Raw genomic sequence first — 19,748 nt, forward strand, 5'->3', positions numbered from 1 at the left:
TACACAAATATTATTATGCAAGATAAATACAGGCATAGCAGACATAAAGCTCAAAAACTGCCCGAGTGTGGAATCAAGCGTAGAGATCACGTCTCCAGACCATGGCGGCCCTTGCAGATCTGTGAAATGGCCACTAGAGGGTGCTAGGGGAGCAAAGTGGAGGACGGGGTTAGCGCCCCTCCTGGTACTTCCTCCCAGCCGCTATTTCCCCACCCTTTCAGATTAACAACCCAAGAGCCAGGTGGGTTTTCCAATATACTTCCCCATGGCAGCCTTGGACTTTCCCAAAGTGGGGAGTTTCCCTGAGGCCAACATGCCTATGAGAATCAGAATGGCAAATAGTTCTTTTTTCTACATTGACTGGAGGAGAGGTCTGATGCCCAATAAATGAGCAAGAAGCCCAGGACATGGCCCCTGATCAACGTCCATTGCCCTGGGTATGGGAGTTCTCCAGGCTAAGCCCAGGGAGGGAGACGAGATGGTGATGGCAGGATGGAACAAAGCGGAAACCCACCTTCCACGGAGATGTCCTGGATGGCAAAGCGCAGGATGATGGTCCAGATCATGCCCAGGGTCATCTTCACATTCCCATCCACGATTTCTACAGAAACAGCAGGAGCACACATCAGAAAGGGCCTCAGTGGGGACAGAATTAACACTCTCTCAGCACCCACAGCACTCCATGCCCCACGCTAGGAATCAAAGACTCCAGAGCTCTACTTCTAGAGGGAAACAGTATTTTTGCTTGTTTTTGAGACAGGGTTTTCCCTCTGTCACCCAAGCTAGTGTGCAGTGGTGCAATCATGGCTCACTGCAGCCTCCAAATCCTGGGCTGAAGCGATCCTCCCATCTCACCTTCCTGGGTAGCTGGGACTACAGATAGGCCACCACACCCGGCTAATTTTTTCATTTTTTGTAGAGACAGGGTCTTACGATATTGCCCAGTCTGGTCTCAAACTCCTGGGTTCAAACGATCCTCCCACCTTAGCCTCCCAAAGTGCTGGAATTACAGGCATGAGCTACCATGCCTGGCCTGGATGTTTCTTAAAGTGAATGCAATAAACTGTGACAAGTGCTGGAAGAGAAGTCTATTTGGGGCACAAAAAAAGGGTGTAATCAATCCTAGTTGGAGACAGTGGGTACATCAGGGAAGGCCACAGAAAAGGGGGCATTTGAAATCCTGATCTGTGTTCCCAGCCTGATGAAGAAGAGGGGAGGATTTCTAAGCAATCACAAATGTTCTGGCAATTCTGTGAGCTGGGGCTCTCTGGGCAATCACAGCTCTCAAAATAGCCACCCACACGTGGAAAAACAGTGGAATCAAGAGAAAGTCACAAACTTAAAGTTTTGTAAATTGCCATCTTGAACTATCCACTGACTCAACCTCACAATGCCATTAGTCTGGGTATTAAAACATGTTTTTTTAAAAAATCAAACAATAGCTTCGAGATCACAGCTAAGAGATAACCCAATATATTTAGTCTAAGCAGCACCTTTTAGAGTTTTAGAATCTACAAGTTCTATGAAGTAGATTTTCTCTTTTTTTCTGTACCAGGCCTAATGGCAGGGAATACAACATAAATAAGCCCTATTTTAAGGAGCCCAATACATGGAGCAATTTATGGTCTTGTGGTTGAACAAGTGATACTCAAATGTAGATTCCACACCCCCTCATCACCTGCTTCCAGACCAGGAGATAGTAATCTGGCCCATGGTAAGACACGCTCAGTTAAGAGTAAGGTACCCAAAGAATATCTTTTTTTTTCCTACCTGCAACATTAATTCTAGGGGAGACCCAACAGAACCACGAGAAGGAACAATTTCTAGGCAGTTCTGACCCTACTAGGATTTGCATCCCACAAACCCCTGAAACAAGAGTGGATTTCCATTAAGGACGGTATACTCTAACATCTTAGCCCCTTTCCCAAAAGTGAGGGCAAAACTGTATGCTGTTCCATGACCAGCCGGGTGTAGTCCATGGAGCGGTGCTTGGCCACAGCCACCTCCCAGGGGAGCGGGTAACCTGCTGAGTCTGCATGGGATGCTGAGCAAAGAAGAAGTGTCCACTTTGGACATGGAATAGGATGTAACCCTTCTTGTAAACAGGGAAGTAAAAATGCCCCTCCCAGAGCCCCAGACACCAGGCGGGGCACAGTCCCACATCCAAATGCTTGGGTTGGAGAGAAACAGAGAACTGAGCAGCATGCAACCCCTTTTGCTACCAAGCAACACAGCCAGCCAGCATTTTGCAGTCCACATTGTGGGGAGGTAGTACTACTCATTAAGAATCAACTCATAGACCTGGCACAGTGGCTCGAGCCTGTACTCCCAACACTTTGGGAGGCCAAGACAGGTGGATTGCTTGAACCCAGGTGTTCAAGACCAGCCTGGGCAACATGACAAAACCCCATCTCTACAAAAATACAAAAATTAAACAGGCATGGTAGTGCCTGTAGTCCCAGCTACTCAGGCTTAAGTGGGAGGATTGCTTGAGCCAAGGCAGAGGCTGCAGTGAGCTGTGACTCCATCCTGGGCAACAAAGCAAGACCCTCTCTAAAAAAATGAATAAATAAAATAAAAAAGTAAAGGAATCGGCTCATAAATCTTTGAAAATTTAAAAAATGCACTTTCATTTGTTATTTCCAATGGTTTAAAGAGTTCATCTAAACTGAAAAGACAAAAATACTAAACTCTCAATAAATAGGCAAAAGATAAAAAAATCATAAAACATGAAATACAAATAACCAATTCACAAGAATGTTCAATCTCACTTGTAATCAAAGAAATAAGACCACCTTCCCAGCTATTAAATTAGCAAAGTTAAAAAACAAAGTTAGTCTGGGTGAAGTAGCTCATGCCTTTAATCCTAGCACTTTGGGAGGCCAAGGTGGGAGGATCCCTCGAGCCCAGGAGTTCAAGACCAGCCTGGGCAACATAGGAGACCTTGTCTCTACAAAAAAATGAAAAAATTAGCCAGGTGCAGTGGTGCAAACTTGTAGTCCTAGCTTCTTGGGAGGCTGAGGCAGGAGGACTGGGGACTGAGCCCAGGAGCTCAAGGTTGCAGTGAGCTGTGTGATATCACCGCTGCACTCCAACCTAAGCGACAAGTTGAGACCCTGTCTCTTAAAAACAAAAAAAAGCAAAACAAACAAAAAAACCCAAAGTTGAAAAACCACACACCTTGATGTCAGCAAGGCCACCACACCAGAAGTGTAAATTGGTTTAAAAAACAATAATAATAATTTCTGGGAAATTAATCAATTAATCTGGGAAATAATTTGGCCACAAGGAGCATGCATTTTAAAGTTGCTCAGCTTTTTGGCAGTATAATTCTATCTCCAGGAATCTATCCCTAGCCAATGAAAGGAAATGCAGAGTAAGGTTCCTGAATGAATGCACTTGCTGCAAGGCTATTTATCACACCCCGTACTAGAAACCTCGCAAATGTACACAGTACACAGAATGACCAAGTAAATCCCCAGACCCCATATCACCCTCTGCTAAAAACCTCCACAGCTTCCCACCTCCCTGAGAGTCAAAGCCAGTGGCCAGAGAGGCCCTCGTGGTCTGGCCGCCTGGGCCTCTGGTTCCCCCTCCTCCCCCTGCTCCTTCTTCCCCTCCTTCTCCTCCTCCTCCTCCCCATCCCCCCTGCTCGGGCCTCCTGCAGCTCCCCTTCCCTAGATACCCACGTGGCCTGTCCCTGCCTCCTGCCAGTTTCACTCACACATCCCCTTCTCATGGACACCTCCCTTGACCACCCAAGTTCCTCCCTGCTTTGGTTTTCTCCATCTGACAGGTGTACATGTGTATTTTCTCTTTCCCCTCTAGAATGTAAGCCCCTTGAGGGTAAGAATACTTCCTGTTTTGCATCACTGCTTAGAGTTCAGTATGAAGCCTGGCACAGGCAAAGCCCCCATCAGCATCTGCTGAGTGAATGAATGAGTGAACAAACACTAACCACAAGTGGGGGAATGGGCAGAGCTAACACAGGCCTGCCATTGGCCCTCTGAGAACACAATGGACCTCAGTCTCTTCCAGGGCAGGGCCCAGGCCTGGGAGGAAGTATGACAAACAGATGATGAGGCCAGACGCAGTGGCTCACACCTGTAATCCCAGCACTTTGGGAGGCCAAGGTGGGACAGATCACTTGAGGTCAGGAGTTCAAGACCAGCCTGGACAACACGGCGAAACCCCGTCTCCACTAAAACAGAAATTAGGCAGATGTGGTGGCACGTACGTGCCTGCAATCCCAGCTACTCGTGGGGCTGAGGCAGGAGAATCGCTTGAATTCGGGAGGCAGAGGTTGCAGTAAGCTGAGATCGTGCCACTGCACTCCAGACTAAGCAAGAGAGCAAGACTCATCTCAAAAAACAAAACAAAAAAGACAGTGAACGCAGACATTAATGCTTACATCATGAGTGCTTAATAACTTGGAAAAATTTTTTAGCATGGGAAGTGGGAAAAGCAGGTAAAAAATTTCATAAATAGTGTTTAAAATATAAGGGAAAAATTTTTTAAGCCTAGAAAAAAGCTCTGAGCGGTAATCCCATGGTTTGGCCTTCCTAGGAGTGGGGCTGCAGTGCTAGCCCTCCCTTGGTCCCCCACATGCTGCCCCACTCTGTGACGGCCAAACTCCAGGGCCTCCCGCTGGCCCTGAGCTCACTGCCTGCAGATCTGCCCTCTTGGAGTCCTCCTGGAGGGACTGGGAGAGGCAGGTGGCTTCTTTTTAGGGTCTTGCCTACTTATTCCTCTTCTTCTTCCCCGGAAACTCCCCAGAGAATTTTGCTTACTGAATTCTCATTCACACCAAAGGCATAGTTTCACTCCAGAAAACAGAGGCGCCAAGCACGAGCAGAGAGAGTAGAGCGTGCTTAATTAGCAGCCCATGCACGCCCAGCCCCAGTTCCCACCTGACTCCCATCCCATCCACTCTCCTTCCCCTTCCCTGGCACGGCAGGCCCTGTATACCGGGCCTCCGGCTTCTCAACGTTTGCAGCAGGGATGCCTCATCTCACAGGCAGCTTTATGTCAGGGATTGCTTAGAAGGCTGGGCCCAAAGGGAGGGTTCCAAGGCCACAACTGGGCTTTGTGGAAAAACCTTGATGACAGATTAACAGCGTCTGTAATGTAGACCTTCCTGGTCTACAGCGAGCTATGAAGCTGCTCACATCCCCTGTTTACTGGGAACATGTTTCTCCCTCCTTCTCTCTCCAGGGACACCGTCATCTGTTCAGTATTCAGATGGCAGAATGAATGCTGCAGAAATTCCATGTGACAGAAACTAGAACCCCAGGGGCCACCACCTCCCAGATCAATGCTGTGGTATGGCACCCACTGCCCCCTCCATCCTAAAGATACATGCTACCTCACTGAGCCCACCTCCATGCTCACAGCACCCAAACCCTCAGGCTCCACCTGCCCAAAGACCTTAAAATACAAAATCCTTTTTGAGTTCTCTCCCCTGGTTAACTACATTCCAACCACTCACCCAGGCCAATTCCATGAAGTCTATGCATTCTAGAACCAAATATCGTAGGGGAGACCTTAAGGATCTGCTCTAACCTCCCCTTCATGTGTGGAAGCTCCTTGTCTCCAGCCTTCATGTGCACACCTTCAGGGACAGGGAACTCATAACCCTCCCAGAGCCCCGGCTCCATTTCCCAAGGCTCCCAGAGTCCACCTACCTACAGGGTACCTATTCTGGGCCTGGTTCTGCCCTTTGGAGTCAGCCAGAGGTCTTAGTCCTTGCACTGCATGATAATCCTTCAAAGACTTTGGTGGGGGGTGAGGGGTGTCCCTGCTGGGCCTGGTCTCCACAGTCACAGCCTTCAGCAGCCCAGGATGGACAACCTGCAACGTTCCCCCGCCCCCCTTCCAGGAGAGCTCATTCCATGCGATCTGCCCATCGCCTTTTATTTTATAATCTACATCAATAAACTCCATTTCACTTTTAAAAGCCCACAAAACGCCATTTGCTGCCTCATCTAGTTTCTTGGCTCAGCAGAGCGGCCATTGTGGCATAATCTTGGTGCTCAGCCTGACGGGAGTGGATGATTTCAGTCTTGGAAGCCACAGCTGAAAACACTGGCTCCTCAGGGCAGGGAGAAGGTAAAGAATGCCTCACTTTAAAGGAACTTTTCGTCGGGGTGTGGTGGCTCACGCCTGTAATCCCAGCACTTTGGGAGGCTGAGGCTGGCGGATCATTTGAAGTCAGTAGTTCAAGACCAGCCTGGCCAACATAGTGAAACCCCATCTGTACTAAAAATACAAAAATTAGCCAGGCGTGGTGGCGCGAACCTGTAATCCCAGCTACTTGGAAGGCTGAAGCAGATTAAGAATCACTTGAGCCTGGGAGGCGGAGGTTGCAGTGAGCCAAGATCGTGCCATTGCACTCTAGTCTGGGTGACAGAGTGAGACCCTGTCTCAAAAAATAAAAAATAAAGGAGCCTTTTCAAAATCTTTAGAGAAGCTAGGCCTGTGTCAAAGGAAACGGGAAAACTGAGGCTGCCAGGTGAATGACCTTCCCAGCATAGCAGCGGCAGTGAGATGAGAGTTCACGCCAGTGTTCCTCTCACTCCTCACCCCTGAGGCCAGCTTGGCAGGGGCAGGCTTGATCTGCCATCTCAGTACTGAAGACAATTTGATGTGAAAGTTCTGGCTGGGCGCGGTGGCTCATGCCTGTAATCCCAGCACTTTGGGAAGCTGAGGCGGGTGGATCACGAGGTCAGGAGATTGAGACCATCCTGGTTAACACAGTGAAACCCCGTCTCTACTAAAAATATAAAAAAAAAAAATTAGCCAGGCGCGGTGGTGGGCGCCTGTAGTCCCAGCTACTCGGGAGGCTGAGGCAGGAGAATGGCGTCAACCTGGGAGGCAGAGCTTGCAGTGAGTCAAGATCGCCCCTCTACACTCCAGCCTGGGCGACAGAGTGAGACTCTGTCTCAAAAAAAAAAAAAAAAAAAAAAAGAAGTTTCAGATCTTAGGCCAGGCGCGGTGGCGCACACCTGTAATCTCAATACTTTGGGAGGCCGAGGCGGGTGGATCACAAGGTCAGGAGATAGAGACCATCCTGGCTAGCACAGTGAAATCCCATCTCTACTTAAAAAAAAAGAAAAAAAAAAAAGAAAAAAGAAAGTTCTGTCCTGGGCTCCGACCGGGGAGGCAGCGCTGCCGACAGTGACAGGAAGAGGAAGGCCTCAGCTCTGGAGCTTAACCCTGGGTTTAACCCTGGATCTGCCACATAGAAGCAGTCTGGCTCAGAGCCTGGGCTCAACTGATGACACTCTTCCACTCTAGCAACTTTTCTGAGCCTCAGTTTCCTTAACTGTAAAACGTGGCTGGTGATACCCATCCTACGAGCCCATCATGAGCGTAGCAGGAGATGGCCCACGTAAAGCACCCTGTCTAGCAACACAGAGCTGGTACTCGGTGAGTGCTATTCTCTTCCGCCTTCCCCTTCCCTGCCCTCCTCCCCTTTGGTAGAGGCTTTAAAGAACAAACAAGTTATTTTTTTAAATTTAGTTGCCAAATTTTTCTTTTCAAAAAATCTGGATTTCTGGCTTCTTTTCAAAAACTGGAAGATCTGGCAGCACTGGATCCACACAGCAGCAACTTCTTACATCCACAAGGTGCCCATCCCGCTTAGGACATGACTCTCTAGCTTGCCACGGTCCCTACCCACCCCTGCCACTGACCCCTGAACCACTTCACAAATTCTGTACACTTCCCTGCCCCGGGGGCATCCGAGCCTGCACCAACCACCTGGGTGACTTTCTTTGGCTTCCCACGCCTGCTTAGTTATAACTTTTTCTGCCAAGTCTTGAATTGCTCCCTAATAAAGCAAACTGTTCTTTTCTTATTATAAGGCAGAGAACATCTTCCTAATCACAAAGCAGATTATACTGCTATATGTAAATCCTTTGAACATGTATTGAGCACCTACTGTGTGCATCATGCTGCTAGGAACTGGGGCCACAGGATGTAGAAACCATGGTTTCTGCCTTTGAGAAGCTCACAGCTGGTGGGGGAGATGCTGGAATCCATAAGGCACCTTGCATGACCACCTTGGGCACTGGCCTGAATTCCAGATAAGGCAGAGGTGAGCAAACTTTTTCTGTAGAGGGCCTGATAAGAAATGTTTCTGGCTCTATGGTCCATATAAGCTCTGTAGCAACTACTCAACTCTGCCATTGCAGCACAAAGCCACTGATGATACATTAACACGGGTGTGCTGTGTTCCAATATTTCCAAAAATCCAAATCAGCCGGACTGGACCCCATGCACTGCAGTTTGCTGAGCCTGTGTTAAAGTTCTCCATTTGATCAATATCCCTCCATTTCTAGAAGAGAGGGGACTGTAAGCTTCAACCAGAGAAGAGATCTGCTCCTATGGACTTCCCAGGAGCAAGACCTCTGCCCCCTCCAAGGGAAGGCCACTCTCAGGGCATTCCTCTGGTGTCACAAAGACCTGCGTTTGAGTTCTGGCTTTGCCACTTACTGATGGCGGAACCTTGAGGAAGTCACGTAATCTCTTTAAGCATCTGTTTTCTTATGGCAAAATCAGGATAATTAATTCTTAGAGCTACCTCATAGGGTTGTTGTGAGGATTAAGTATATGCCACAGAGTGAGCAATCCATTCTCACAGCCACGGTGTGTCTTGAATGAGTGAGATTCGTTCATCTTTAGGTCTCTGACATCATGCAGCAGGTGCCCCATAAATACTTGCTAAATCCATGGTCACAGGACTGAAGGGGCCTGGATAGAACATTTTCTGCCCACTCTAAACAACCCACTCTCAATTTTTCAGAGCCACCACCATGCACACAAGAAATTACACTACCTTCTTTTAATCATTAAAGACATGCTAATAGTTTTTTTGGTAAGTGTTTCTAAGTAAAACTTAAAGAGTTAGGAAGCTACACTGCAGGGAAATGCTATTAAAAATGTTCCTAGAGGCTTCGGGACTTCAGTCTTCCCAGGCCCCGGGGAGTCTCAGGGCAGCCTCCAGCCTCCACCAGCCTGTGTCTGCACACCCTTTCCAGCCCACACACAAATCCTCTGCTCCAGGCAACACCTCTGTCAGGCCTCTGGATGGGGGAGGTGGCATGCCACACACACAGGACTCCACAGAGCAAGGACGTGGCTAAGCAGGTGCAGGCATGGGAACAGGGGTCTAAGTCCTTGGATTTGGGCAGGGCTGAGACTAGAAGAAAAGTGCTGTTGCAATACGAAGCATCCACAGGTGACCAGATGGAGGTGCTGGGGACCCACTGCCCAATGCCCCCAAGTGATGCATGGGCCCAAGAGGCAGCACAAAAAAGGCCAAGAGAACCAGGGGGACAAAGAAAATCAGACTCCTTGGGGCCATCAGAGGTAGGCCTTACCTTCGGCTCCAATGGACACCAGTTTGACGCCTTTGCTGGCTATGAAATCCAGGGCCTTGTTGACGTTGGAGATCTTGTGCACTCTCATCTTGCCTCGCTCTGGCTTGGCCAAGCGTTCACCTGTTTGGATCAAGAGGGAGGAAGAGGAAGGTGAGACGCTATGAGCCAGGGGCCAGAGCTACTACCACTACACCCTCATCCAAAGCACAGCTTAGCTAGGCAGAAGCATGTGCATGTGTGCACCTGTGTGTGTGCTCAAACGCTGCTCAGGGGCTGGAGAATGTCACCCTGGCAGGGAATGAGAGGGAGAATCTACCCTGCCTCTTCTTTCTTCTGCTTCTCAGGTCGAAACCTGCTTGCATCCACTCAACATTTATTTATGGAGCCCCTACTGCATGCCAGGGATTTGGCTGGGTGCTAGGAATAGGGGGGTGAACAAAACAGTTTCTTGCCTTTATGTAATTACAGTCCAGTAGGAGAGACAGACCTTAAATAGAGAAACACAAATAAATATATACAATGAACAAATACAAAGAAAGATCCATGCTCTTCAAAAGAGGAGGAGGAAGAGGAAGGAGGAACTGAGGAGTGGTCAGGAAAGGTCTGAGTCTTTGCAGCCAGGCAAACAAAGCAAGGAATGATGATCAAGGCAGAAGGAACAGTACATGCAAAGGCCCTGAACTCCTTCTAGCCTTCCCTTTGCCCTGGGAGGAGGGTATAGGTCACTCAAGTATTATGGACTTCCCTGGTGTTTAAATGGAGTTGCCTATAGCAGCCCATCCCCATCTGAGAACCACAGTTCTTGTCCTATTATGCTGCCCCTGTGGGCACCCAGGGCTCAGCTCCAGGTCAACCCTCCACCCCCACCTCCAGATTCCACACAGTAGCTTCTGCTGCTCAGGTTTCAAGGTCAGAACCTTTGAGAAAATAAAGGTAGAGGAGCTGGCTCTCCAAATACCCCATTAACAGCACTTTTATTCCAGAACAAAGAGCATCCAGGGGCCTCCTGAAATGATCTGAGAATTTTCTAAGTGCAGCATATAGCCATACCTAGGGAAGGGGTATATAGCTTTCAGGGTCTCTAAGGGGCCAAGGACCCCAAAAGGCTGAGAACCACCATCGCAGAGCCTGGAACTCAGGCCCCTTGTGCCTGCCCTGATATCCTGACCACCCCCACTGTCTCACCAGCAGGTCGACAATCTGGCTGTGAGGGCTCCAGGGACCAGCCACGGGGATTCTGGGCCAGGCCCACCCTGTCAGAGCAGCACCTCTCCAGGTGGCCTCCCAGCAGCCTGCTAGCTTCTGGAAGACAGCAGACTTCCTGCCACAGATGGGATCTGGCTGTCAGCTTCCAGGGAAGCAGAGCTGTTTTTTAAATTAAATCAAGACTTTCCACTTGGGGCCCTCCCAAGGCTCTGGCTGCAGCCCAGCAAGGTACCCCAGTATTTCCTGTCCGGGGGGAGATGGCACAGAGGCTCCCTCCCCACAGGATGGATGCAGGCAGCACCACGTCCCCTCCCTGGAAGGCTGCTCCTGTTACAGCCCCAGCCCTTGGGGCCTGTCCAGCTAAGCGGAGTGCCCCAGCCATTCAGCAGCTGTGCACACTGGCTGGAAGGGGGCTTCTGCAAAGGACAGTGGAGGAGGCAAGGGTTAAACACGGGAGAATGGAAAAAGCTTCCCAGGCCTGGGCCAGTGGTTCTCAAACGTCAGTCAGCACAAAATCACCTGGAGAACTTGCTAATCTGTGGCTGTCCAGCCCCTTTCCCCCTCTCACTAAGTTTGTGATTAGGAGGACTGGGTTAAGGTTTGGAAATCTGCATTTTGACAGGCAATCCTGCCGATTCTGGTGTGGGTAGTCCAAGGACCACACTTTGAGAACCTCTGTAGGCAGCATACCCCTTCTTCTCCTCATCCTGGGGCACCCTACCCATCTCCAACGATGATCAGGAGAAAAAGGTATCCCAGCATTTCCTGTCCAGGGGAGAACAGATCATTTCACAGAACAGATCTTCCCAACCCTGGCAAAGAGACACGTGCTTCACAGAAGTGCACAGGTCCCCTGGGCACAAGTCAGACCTATGCAGCAGGAACACACTGGGTACCATGAGGACAAGCCCGGCTCTGGGCACTCAGTCATTCTAATGTTCCCAGAGCACCACCTACATGTCTGGTGCTGTTCTAAGCACCTGAGACACAGAGAGAAGATGACCTGCCCCAAGGAGCTCAGTGTGGAGCAGAGAAGAAAACAAGCGAACCGAAAATGACTACACTTTGTGATAAAAGACACAGCAGAGAAATTAATGGGGTATTACAGGTGCTGGGGAGCTGGGCAGGTAGGGGGGTGGTGCGGGCAGGGCACAGTCCACTCAGATTAGGAGAGAGAGGAAGGGTGAAGCCTTCTTGAAGGACACCCTCAAGCTGCATTTGGAAGAATGATAAATAGTAAGGCCAGATTTGTTTAAAACTGGGGAAGGGTAGTGGAGGAGGTAGGAAGCAGGGACATTCTAAAAGGCAGTTAGAGGCCAGGCACGGTGGCTCACACCTGCAATCCCAGCACTTTGGGAGGCTGAGGTGGGAGGATCACCTGAGGTCAGGAGTTCAATACCAGCCTGGCCAACATGGTGGAACCCCATCTCAAAGAAAAAAGAAAATAAATAAATAAATAAAGGCAGAGGAAAACAGCATGGTGGCTCCTCAAAAAATTCAACAGAGAATTCCCATGTGACCTAGCAGTTCCACTTTGGGGAATATACAAAAAAAGAACTGAAAGAGGGATTTTAAAAATATTTTGTACAACCATGTCCTAGCATTATTCACAATACCCAAAAGGTAGAAACAACCCAAGTGTCCACCGACAGGTGAATGAACAAAATGTGGGGAGCCATTTTATAGCTGTAGGTCATACATACAATGGAATACGATTCAGCCATAAAAAGGAAAGGGATGGCGGCACATGCTCCAACATGGATGAACCGTTGAAGACACAGTAAGTGAAATAAACCAGTGTCACAAAAGGAGAAATACTGTATGATTCCACTTGTACAAGGTATACCTAGAGTAGTCAAATCAGAGACAAAAAGTAGAATGGTGGTTGCCAGGGGAGGGCCGGGGGGAGCGGGGAGCTAGTGTTTAACAGCTGTAGGGTGTCAGTTTGAGACGATGAAGAGCCCTGAAGGTGGACAGTGGTGATGGCTGCACAACAGTCAGTGCATGCACTTAATACCGCTGAACTGCACCCTTTAAAATGGCTAAAATGATACATTTTCTGTTATATATTATTTTACCACACACACAGGTTTTATCTGAAAGTAGAAAAAACTACTTTTAAAAAAAAGGGCAGTTAGAGCTTGTGCAAAGGCACAGGAAACAGAAAGTGCATGTCATCTGGGGAGAGCTGCACTTTCCCCCTGCCCCCACCCCACAACTGGCAGAGGATCGAAGGTCTGATACCTTTTTGGGAATAGTTAGTTGAAAACAAAGCAGGTGCCAGCTCATGCAGGATTCCATAAGCTATGCTAAGGAATGTGGCCTGCAGGCTCAAAGCCCTGGAGAGGCACCGCAGGCTGAGGGCTGTGAGAGGGAACAGTGTGACCATATTTGGACTGACTGTCGGACAAGCCCTCTGGCTACAGTGACAGGGGTGGACTGCCAGGAGGAGCTGGGGTAAAGGCCTTTGTGGGATCATCTAGGTGAGAGTTGACACAGGCCACACTGACACCACAACAGTAGGGGTTAAAAGAAGGATTGAGAAGAAGGAATCAGAATGAACAGAACATCAGTAACAACTTGCAAAGAAGAGCTGTCTATGATCCCAGCTTGGGTGCAGAAGAACAGGACTCTGGGAGGGAAAAGAGGTTCGCTAGGGCAGGAGGGACAAGCACAGAGTTTTGGACATGGTGAGAGGACTGTGTGGGACATTGGGGTGGAGACGCCCAGCGAGGTTCAGCATTGCAGAGGTGGCTCGAGGGAGAGGGCTGGGCTGGGATTAGGTCTAAGGCTCACCGGCATCAAGGTGAAGAGAGTAGCTAACACGGCCCAGTGTATCAACCAAGGCTAGACTCACGGGACTCCCACCCTTTAAGGGATGGTGGCAGAAAGGCATTCATAAGCAGGATGAGATGTGTGTTCCAGTAGAGCTGTCCCTCCAGACATCTGGACAAACCAGGGGATGGGGAACGGCCTGGGTCACCTGGATACAGGTAGATAAGTAGTAATGGAGCCAAGATTTGGAGACAGTCACCAATGGTTAACATTCTTGGCCACAGAATCCTGGCACTGGGGAGGAGAAGGAACCTCAGTTCCTTCAAACCCTTTTTTTTTTTTTTTTTTTTTAACAAACAAGGATGCTGAAACAAATGTCCAAGGCACCTGGATGGCTGGCAGCAGAACCAGAACTCAGACCCACGCTCCTAGGATGAATTCATACATGTCATCCCCAACTTGTTTCAAGAGACCAAAACCAGCTGCGCTCATGGGCAGAGCAGATGCCAAGGTGTCAGGCAGCACCAACAGGCAGTATCTCGTCCTGGGCCAGGGTCCGCCTCACCTGAGATGACCTCCAGCAGGAGCATGAGCTTCAGGCCATCCCGGAAGTCCTCTTCGATGTTCTCGATCTGTGTCCCCGCCTTCCGGAGGTGGGAGTTACACCATGCCGTGAATGTCTGGGCAGAGAGAAGAAGGGCAAGTGGTCAGGGGGCTGGTGTTGTCACCCTCATTGGACAAGCCATTTAATGGTGCCAGGGGGTGGGAGGTGGACACCTACTCAGCAGAGCCTCTCAACACAGTTGCCCCAGCATGGTCTCATTCACTGCATCAACCAAGCACTGAGCTACCCACAGGGCAGCAGCTGAGGGACCCTACACAGAGCCTGCTACATGGGTGGGAGCAAGCAGGATACATGAAGCAGCAAATTCCCTTAACATCCGCCTCCCAGCCCTCTCTCAAAGACTCATGCCCACCCACATTTGAAAATGCCACAATTCCATTCTTACAAGTTACCTCTTAAGTTATAAGACTTAGCTTCAATCTTCACAGTTTTAAGACAGAGTAACCCCGAAGGAACATATTAAGCCCTGTTGATACCTTAGGGTAAATTAGTATATTAAATCCTTTCTCACTTGGCAGCCAGCTAAGAGAAAGGAGTAGTAAGTTTTGCTGAGAACAGAATTCAGATGCAGGGTGTCAGGATAAGGGAGAAGAGTAAGCACCCCAATGTGTATCTGTGTGTGCTTTGGGTGGGGATATGGGCACCTTAAGCTGCAAAAACATGAGGAGTTCCAGAAAGGGAATGTAAGGAGGTTAAATCAAAGACCATCAGCTTCATAGTTACTTCTCTATTAAGCAGATCATGATCAGGTGAGGCAGCAACGAAGCCATCCTGTGCCAACAGCACCAGCTGGTAGCTCAAACAGGAACAGGGTGTCTCAACAAACACGAGAAACAAAAGCATGCATCGCAGTTTTACATGTCCATCTAAAACAGGTGTCTCTCTCCAGCTGTCTCCACTCTGTGGCAACCAGAGAGAAGAGCTCCCTTGCTTTAGATCTAAACCATTCATTGGCAACTCCAGACTGCACCAAATGGCACTACCAATTACATGGGGCTCACCCAACACCAGAGCCATTCAGCTCTCTTCCCACCTGCCCTGCAAAATTCAAAGGGTGGGCAGTGTATCATTCATGTGACAGTAGGAGCCACACTAGAAATATGCTTCCTCATGGGAAAGGTCACAGCTTCATGCTCCCCACCCCCTTCCTCCTGCCCTGGGGAACTCTAAAGGTGAAGTGGCAATAAGTGGGCAGGAAGAGGGAAGAACATCACACCAGCGAGTATCAGGGGAAAAGAAATAGCTGCTTAGATTTAGGAGCAAAAGTTGAAGAGCCTATGAGCAAGAAAGGGAACAGGGGGACAGACGCTATCACTCCACACAGGCGGGGAGAAAGGGACAGCATTATGATACCCTGTGACTTTGGGCTTAATTTTTCAATCATGTCTCACTAGTAACTTACCAATACGGAATACCTCTCTCTCCCTGCAAACATATCTCCACTCTGCAGGCCAGCCTACTCCCATGATGAAGAGAAACGGCATATTGTGCTATCCCAGAGCTCTGGGAAGACTGGCACACAGATCAGGGGTGGATAGGGAACATACACTGATTTCCAATGTCCTCTCTATCTTGCTTAACTAACTCACTCATCTTTCAAGACTGGGTAGAGATATCACCTCCTCCAGGAAGCCTTCCTGATAGCCACCTGCTCTGTCTGGGCTGGACACACACCTATAGCACCCTGCATTCACCCATTATGCCTAGTCACTTGTCAGCTCCACACCCCCAGCCTGGGAGCTCCTGGAGGTAGAAACTCAATGTTCACCTTTATATCCCAGAGACCCAGGGCACAGAGTCAGGGACACAGCAGTGAACTAAACAGCAAAAGTCCCTGCCTCTGTGCAGCAGACATTCTAGTGGATGTAAGAATTGGGCAGCCAGGTGAAGGAACAAGTGGGGAACCGGATGCAAAGCTGAAAGGGTCCTGGGAGATCCAACTGCACCTTGTGGGTGAGGCTGAATGCTCTCAGGGCAGGGGGTGATGGGACAAACAGTGCTCTTAGGGACCCCCTGGACACAGAAGACAGCTCGGAGGAAAGAGGACGCAGCAGGACAGGGAAGCGTATGTACCAAAGCATCCTTCCTCCGGTGCTGGCACTGCAGGAGATGAGAGGGCCTTTAGCCTTTATCCTTATTTTAACTTCTTTTTATTGGTAGGAAAATATTAAAGGATTTTTAACTCTTTAAAACAAATATAATTTATTTTGGTTTTGCACAGTCTCTCCCAGCTGACACTGGTCTGCCCAGTGTCTTCAAGCTGTGCATTCACACTTGAGTGTGCGTTGACACTGGGGTGGGTGGTCTTTTCTCATTTATCACCATCTTGGCCATCCCCAGCACCCACTCCCAGGCCCCCAGCACTGAACCTTCAGCCTAAGGTTTTCTATTTCCTTGAGGGGAACTGTGTCAGCCCCAGCAACTCGAAGGGATGCTTTCAGGTCCAATGTGGCCTGAAACACCCGGGGTCCTAGCAGGCACTGCCCTGAGCCCACCCGCCCAGCTGGGGGCTGTAAATTCTCACTGTTTACTGCCCAGTCGTGGAGGGGGCTGGGATGAGATAAAGGAGGAAGAGGCTGCTGTCGTAAAAAGACACTGCTTTTGAAAGAGGAAAAGTGCTGTTGAAAGCAGCCAGCCCCCTTTCCTGGAAAAGCCAGGCTCAGCCCTGGGAAACAAAACACACCTGTGTTTGCTCAGGTCTCCTGGACAAAGCCCTGGAACATGGCTTTACTAAAACCCCCAATCCTCAGAGGCCCCATAGATTACTGCCTTGAAGGGGGCTCTGGGCACCTCTCAAACTGGAAAGTTTCCCCAACAAGCAGCAGCCACCGCAAAGTTTAGGCTAGAGGAGGAAATGGTGGCGGTGACCCGGTGATCAACAACATGCACTTCGGGACGCATCAGAGCTGGGTTCAGTTCTCAGATCCACTATTTACTGGCTGTGTGAACTTCAGATTAACCTTCCTAAACTTCAGTTCCCTTTGCAGTAAAACAGGGATAGTAACAGCGCTCCTTAAAAGTTAAAAAGATTAACTCAAAAACATCCGTAAAAAACTTGCCATTTAGTAAGTGCTCAGTGAACAGTGGGGAGGAGGAAGAGGACAGGACTAGCTCCCCCAAAATGTTCCCGGGACCAGGTCTCAGAGGACTTGCTCTTGCTCCTCTGCACTCCCACACCACATCCTCTCCCTGCCCCCAGCCACCAAACTCTCCTGTCGTAGGTCCCACTCCACCACACGCTGTACTGTTTCCAAGATGACAACATGCGAGCTCTTTTTTGAACCGGTGCTGGTGTGTTCGTGGGAGAGGGCTGGAACTGTGGCGCGTTCGTGGGAGAGGGCTGGAACTGTGGTGCGTTCGTGGGAGAGGGCTGGAACTGTGGCGCGTTCGTGGGCGAGGGCTGGAACTGTGGCGCGTTCGTGGAAGAGGGCTGGAACTGTGGCGCATTCGTAGGAGAGGGCTGAAACAGTGGCGTGGGTGCAGAAAACCAGGGATTTTGACAGTGGCCTTGTGCACCTCCGCAGAGGAGGTCTGACAGCTGAACGCACACCATACAACTATATCCTCCCCTCCAGCCTGGGGCAGCCTTGGTCTTGAGGCTCAAGCTCCAGCATGAGGGGGTGGCACCTGCTCCTTAGCAGTGCTCCAGGGGTCCAGCAAGGAGGGGAAAGTCAAAGCCACAGGAGAGACCCATGCTAGAGACCCACAGCCCCAAGACCTCCAGCCTGGACGCCCGGCGTGGTGGGGAGTGCTACCCCGGCAGGTTTGTGGCCCAGCCGCATTCAAACAAAGGGTACAAGGCCATGTTACTGCCTCAGCCCGATGAAGCCCTGCCCTATCTGGCCTCCCCTCACCCCAAGAGCCATCTTCAAGTCACCTCCTTGGGCCATACTCAGGCTCACAGCCTGACAAAGGAGACCCGGGATGGCAGGTCTTCAGTGGATGCACTCCGTTCCAGAAATGGCTTCAGGGAAGCCGAGAGGTCCCAGGAAAAGTCCTTGGGACCAAGGACCACACTGGGATGTTCCCGCAGAGCAGCGGCAACGGCCTGTTCCCCTCTCAGCGGCCCTGTCTGCACTCCACCTGCCCCAGCCCTGCACAGTCTCTGAGGACCCGAGACAGAGGGAGGGGCCGCAAAACAGCCTGGACCCCTGCTCAGCCTCTCAATGACCTCGAAGCCACTGCCCATGTCTAATCCAGTTTGAAGGTGGTTTGAGGAGGTGAAGAGTGCAACTGTCCAGCCCTGTAGTTCAGGGTTGCAAAGAGGGACCTGGCCAGGCGCCAACAGAGGGGCCCCAGCCCAGGCTAGGAGCCATGGAGCTGGCCATGGAGACAGAATCACATTGTCCACCTTCTGTACAGGTCTCATAGCCTTGCTCTCACAGATTCCGCTAACATGTTTTCGTCATATCTTTCACAATTATCATGTGATATACTTCCTTTAAAATGTGTTGGAAAGGAATATGGCTTTTGAGAACGTGCCTTCCCTGCCCCCAAGCTCAGACAGACACACTGCAACATTTCTTTAGCCATAACAGGCCTCTTTGAGCCTCAGTTTTCACATCTGTAAAATGGGGGACAATAGCATCTCCCAGGCATGACTGAGAGGAAGTACCCTTATTCAGTAAATAATATTAGCATAGTAATGTTGTTAATTTATGTGAATAATGACAATATAGTATCAATGTGTCTGAAATATAGTAAGTGTGCAGAAAGTGGTAGTTCCTACCATCATCATCACTGCCTGAATTTTAGATTCTAAAAGGATGTCTGAATAATCACACTCTGCAAGGAGCTGGGGTACAGAAGATTACCCCAGAAGCATGAGTTAGGGGATGAGCTTTTACAATCAAGCATCCTTCATACCCTTGGTCATGGGGAGAGGGAGAGGTAAATCACAAGACCCTAAAGCAGGAGGGCCACGGGATTCGCTCGGATCACTCTGCAGAAAAGTATCCACGGGAATGCAAGGATTTAGTCACTCTAAAGAAGACTGCAAATCCAGGCCTATCAGCTTCTAGCAGGTGGTAAACCCTGGACAAGTGACTTGACATGGCTCTGCCTTAAGGCACCATCTGTAAAATGGGGGTAGTAATAGCACCTACCCAGAGGATTACTGGAGGAGTCAATGAGACAGTCCACTTAAAACACTGAAAATTATAGCAACTGCAATAATTATCCATTGTTACTATTGCCACCACAATTGGGGGTATAATTATTATAAGTTTATGCTGTTAACACACTTTATAAAAGAATGTTAGAGCTAGAAGAGGTGTTAGGCACCATCCAAGTCAAACCTTGACTTTACGACTAAGGACACAAAAAAGAGAGGGTGAGAGGCTTTCCCCAGTCCACACGGCTGGATTATATTCACAACCCAACCTCCCGACTCCTCCAGCCCCTCACACTTTCTGCTCCACCCGAATGATGTGGATTTCAGGTGCAGGCATGGGTGGGTGCTGGAAGGGAACAGCAGAACCAAGGCTGAGATTCTCAATGGTCAAACAGGTAAGCTGAATCTCATAGGGTATCATTGAAAATGGGTCACTGTGAAGTGAAAACACCAACCAGATGAAATCCAGGGGACCGCAGCCAGCATTGGCACAGAGAGTCTGAGTTGATGGAACATCAGCAGAGTTGGCAGATGGGCAGCCCCTCTGGGGCAGCCTGGCAGACAGAAGCAGAGCCCAGGGACAGACAGGTGTTGTCAAGAGGCAAGAGAGATCATTCCAGATGGTAAGCAGACCAGACAGCCCTTT

The 19,748-nt window shown here is 49.7% G+C and overlaps 1 protein-coding gene across 6 annotated transcripts in view; it reads right to left on the reverse strand.

Annotated features, from left to right (window-relative positions):
* ACTN1 (actinin alpha 1) overlaps positions 1–19,748 on the reverse strand; it is a 105,425-nt gene that overhangs the window by 37,601 nt on the left and 48,076 nt on the right. For all 6 annotated transcript variants that reach the window (XM_004055343.5, XM_055362183.2, XM_004055344.5 and 3 more), the window contains exons 2-4: positions 13,930–14,044; positions 9,384–9,503; positions 515–601 (exon numbers count right to left, since the gene is read on the reverse strand). In XM_004055343.5, the coding sequence (XP_004055391.1) occupies positions 515–601; positions 9,384–9,503; positions 13,930–14,044 (322 nt within the window). The remainder of the gene's footprint in view (positions 1–514; positions 602–9,383; positions 9,504–13,929; positions 14,045–19,748) is intronic.

The sequence above is a fragment of the Gorilla gorilla genome, chromosome 15 (assembly GCF_029281585.2).
Source record: "Gorilla gorilla gorilla isolate KB3781 chromosome 15, NHGRI_mGorGor1-v2.1_pri, whole genome shotgun sequence".
In the NCBI taxonomy this organism is placed as follows: Eukaryota; Metazoa; Chordata; class Mammalia; order Primates; family Hominidae; genus Gorilla; species Gorilla gorilla.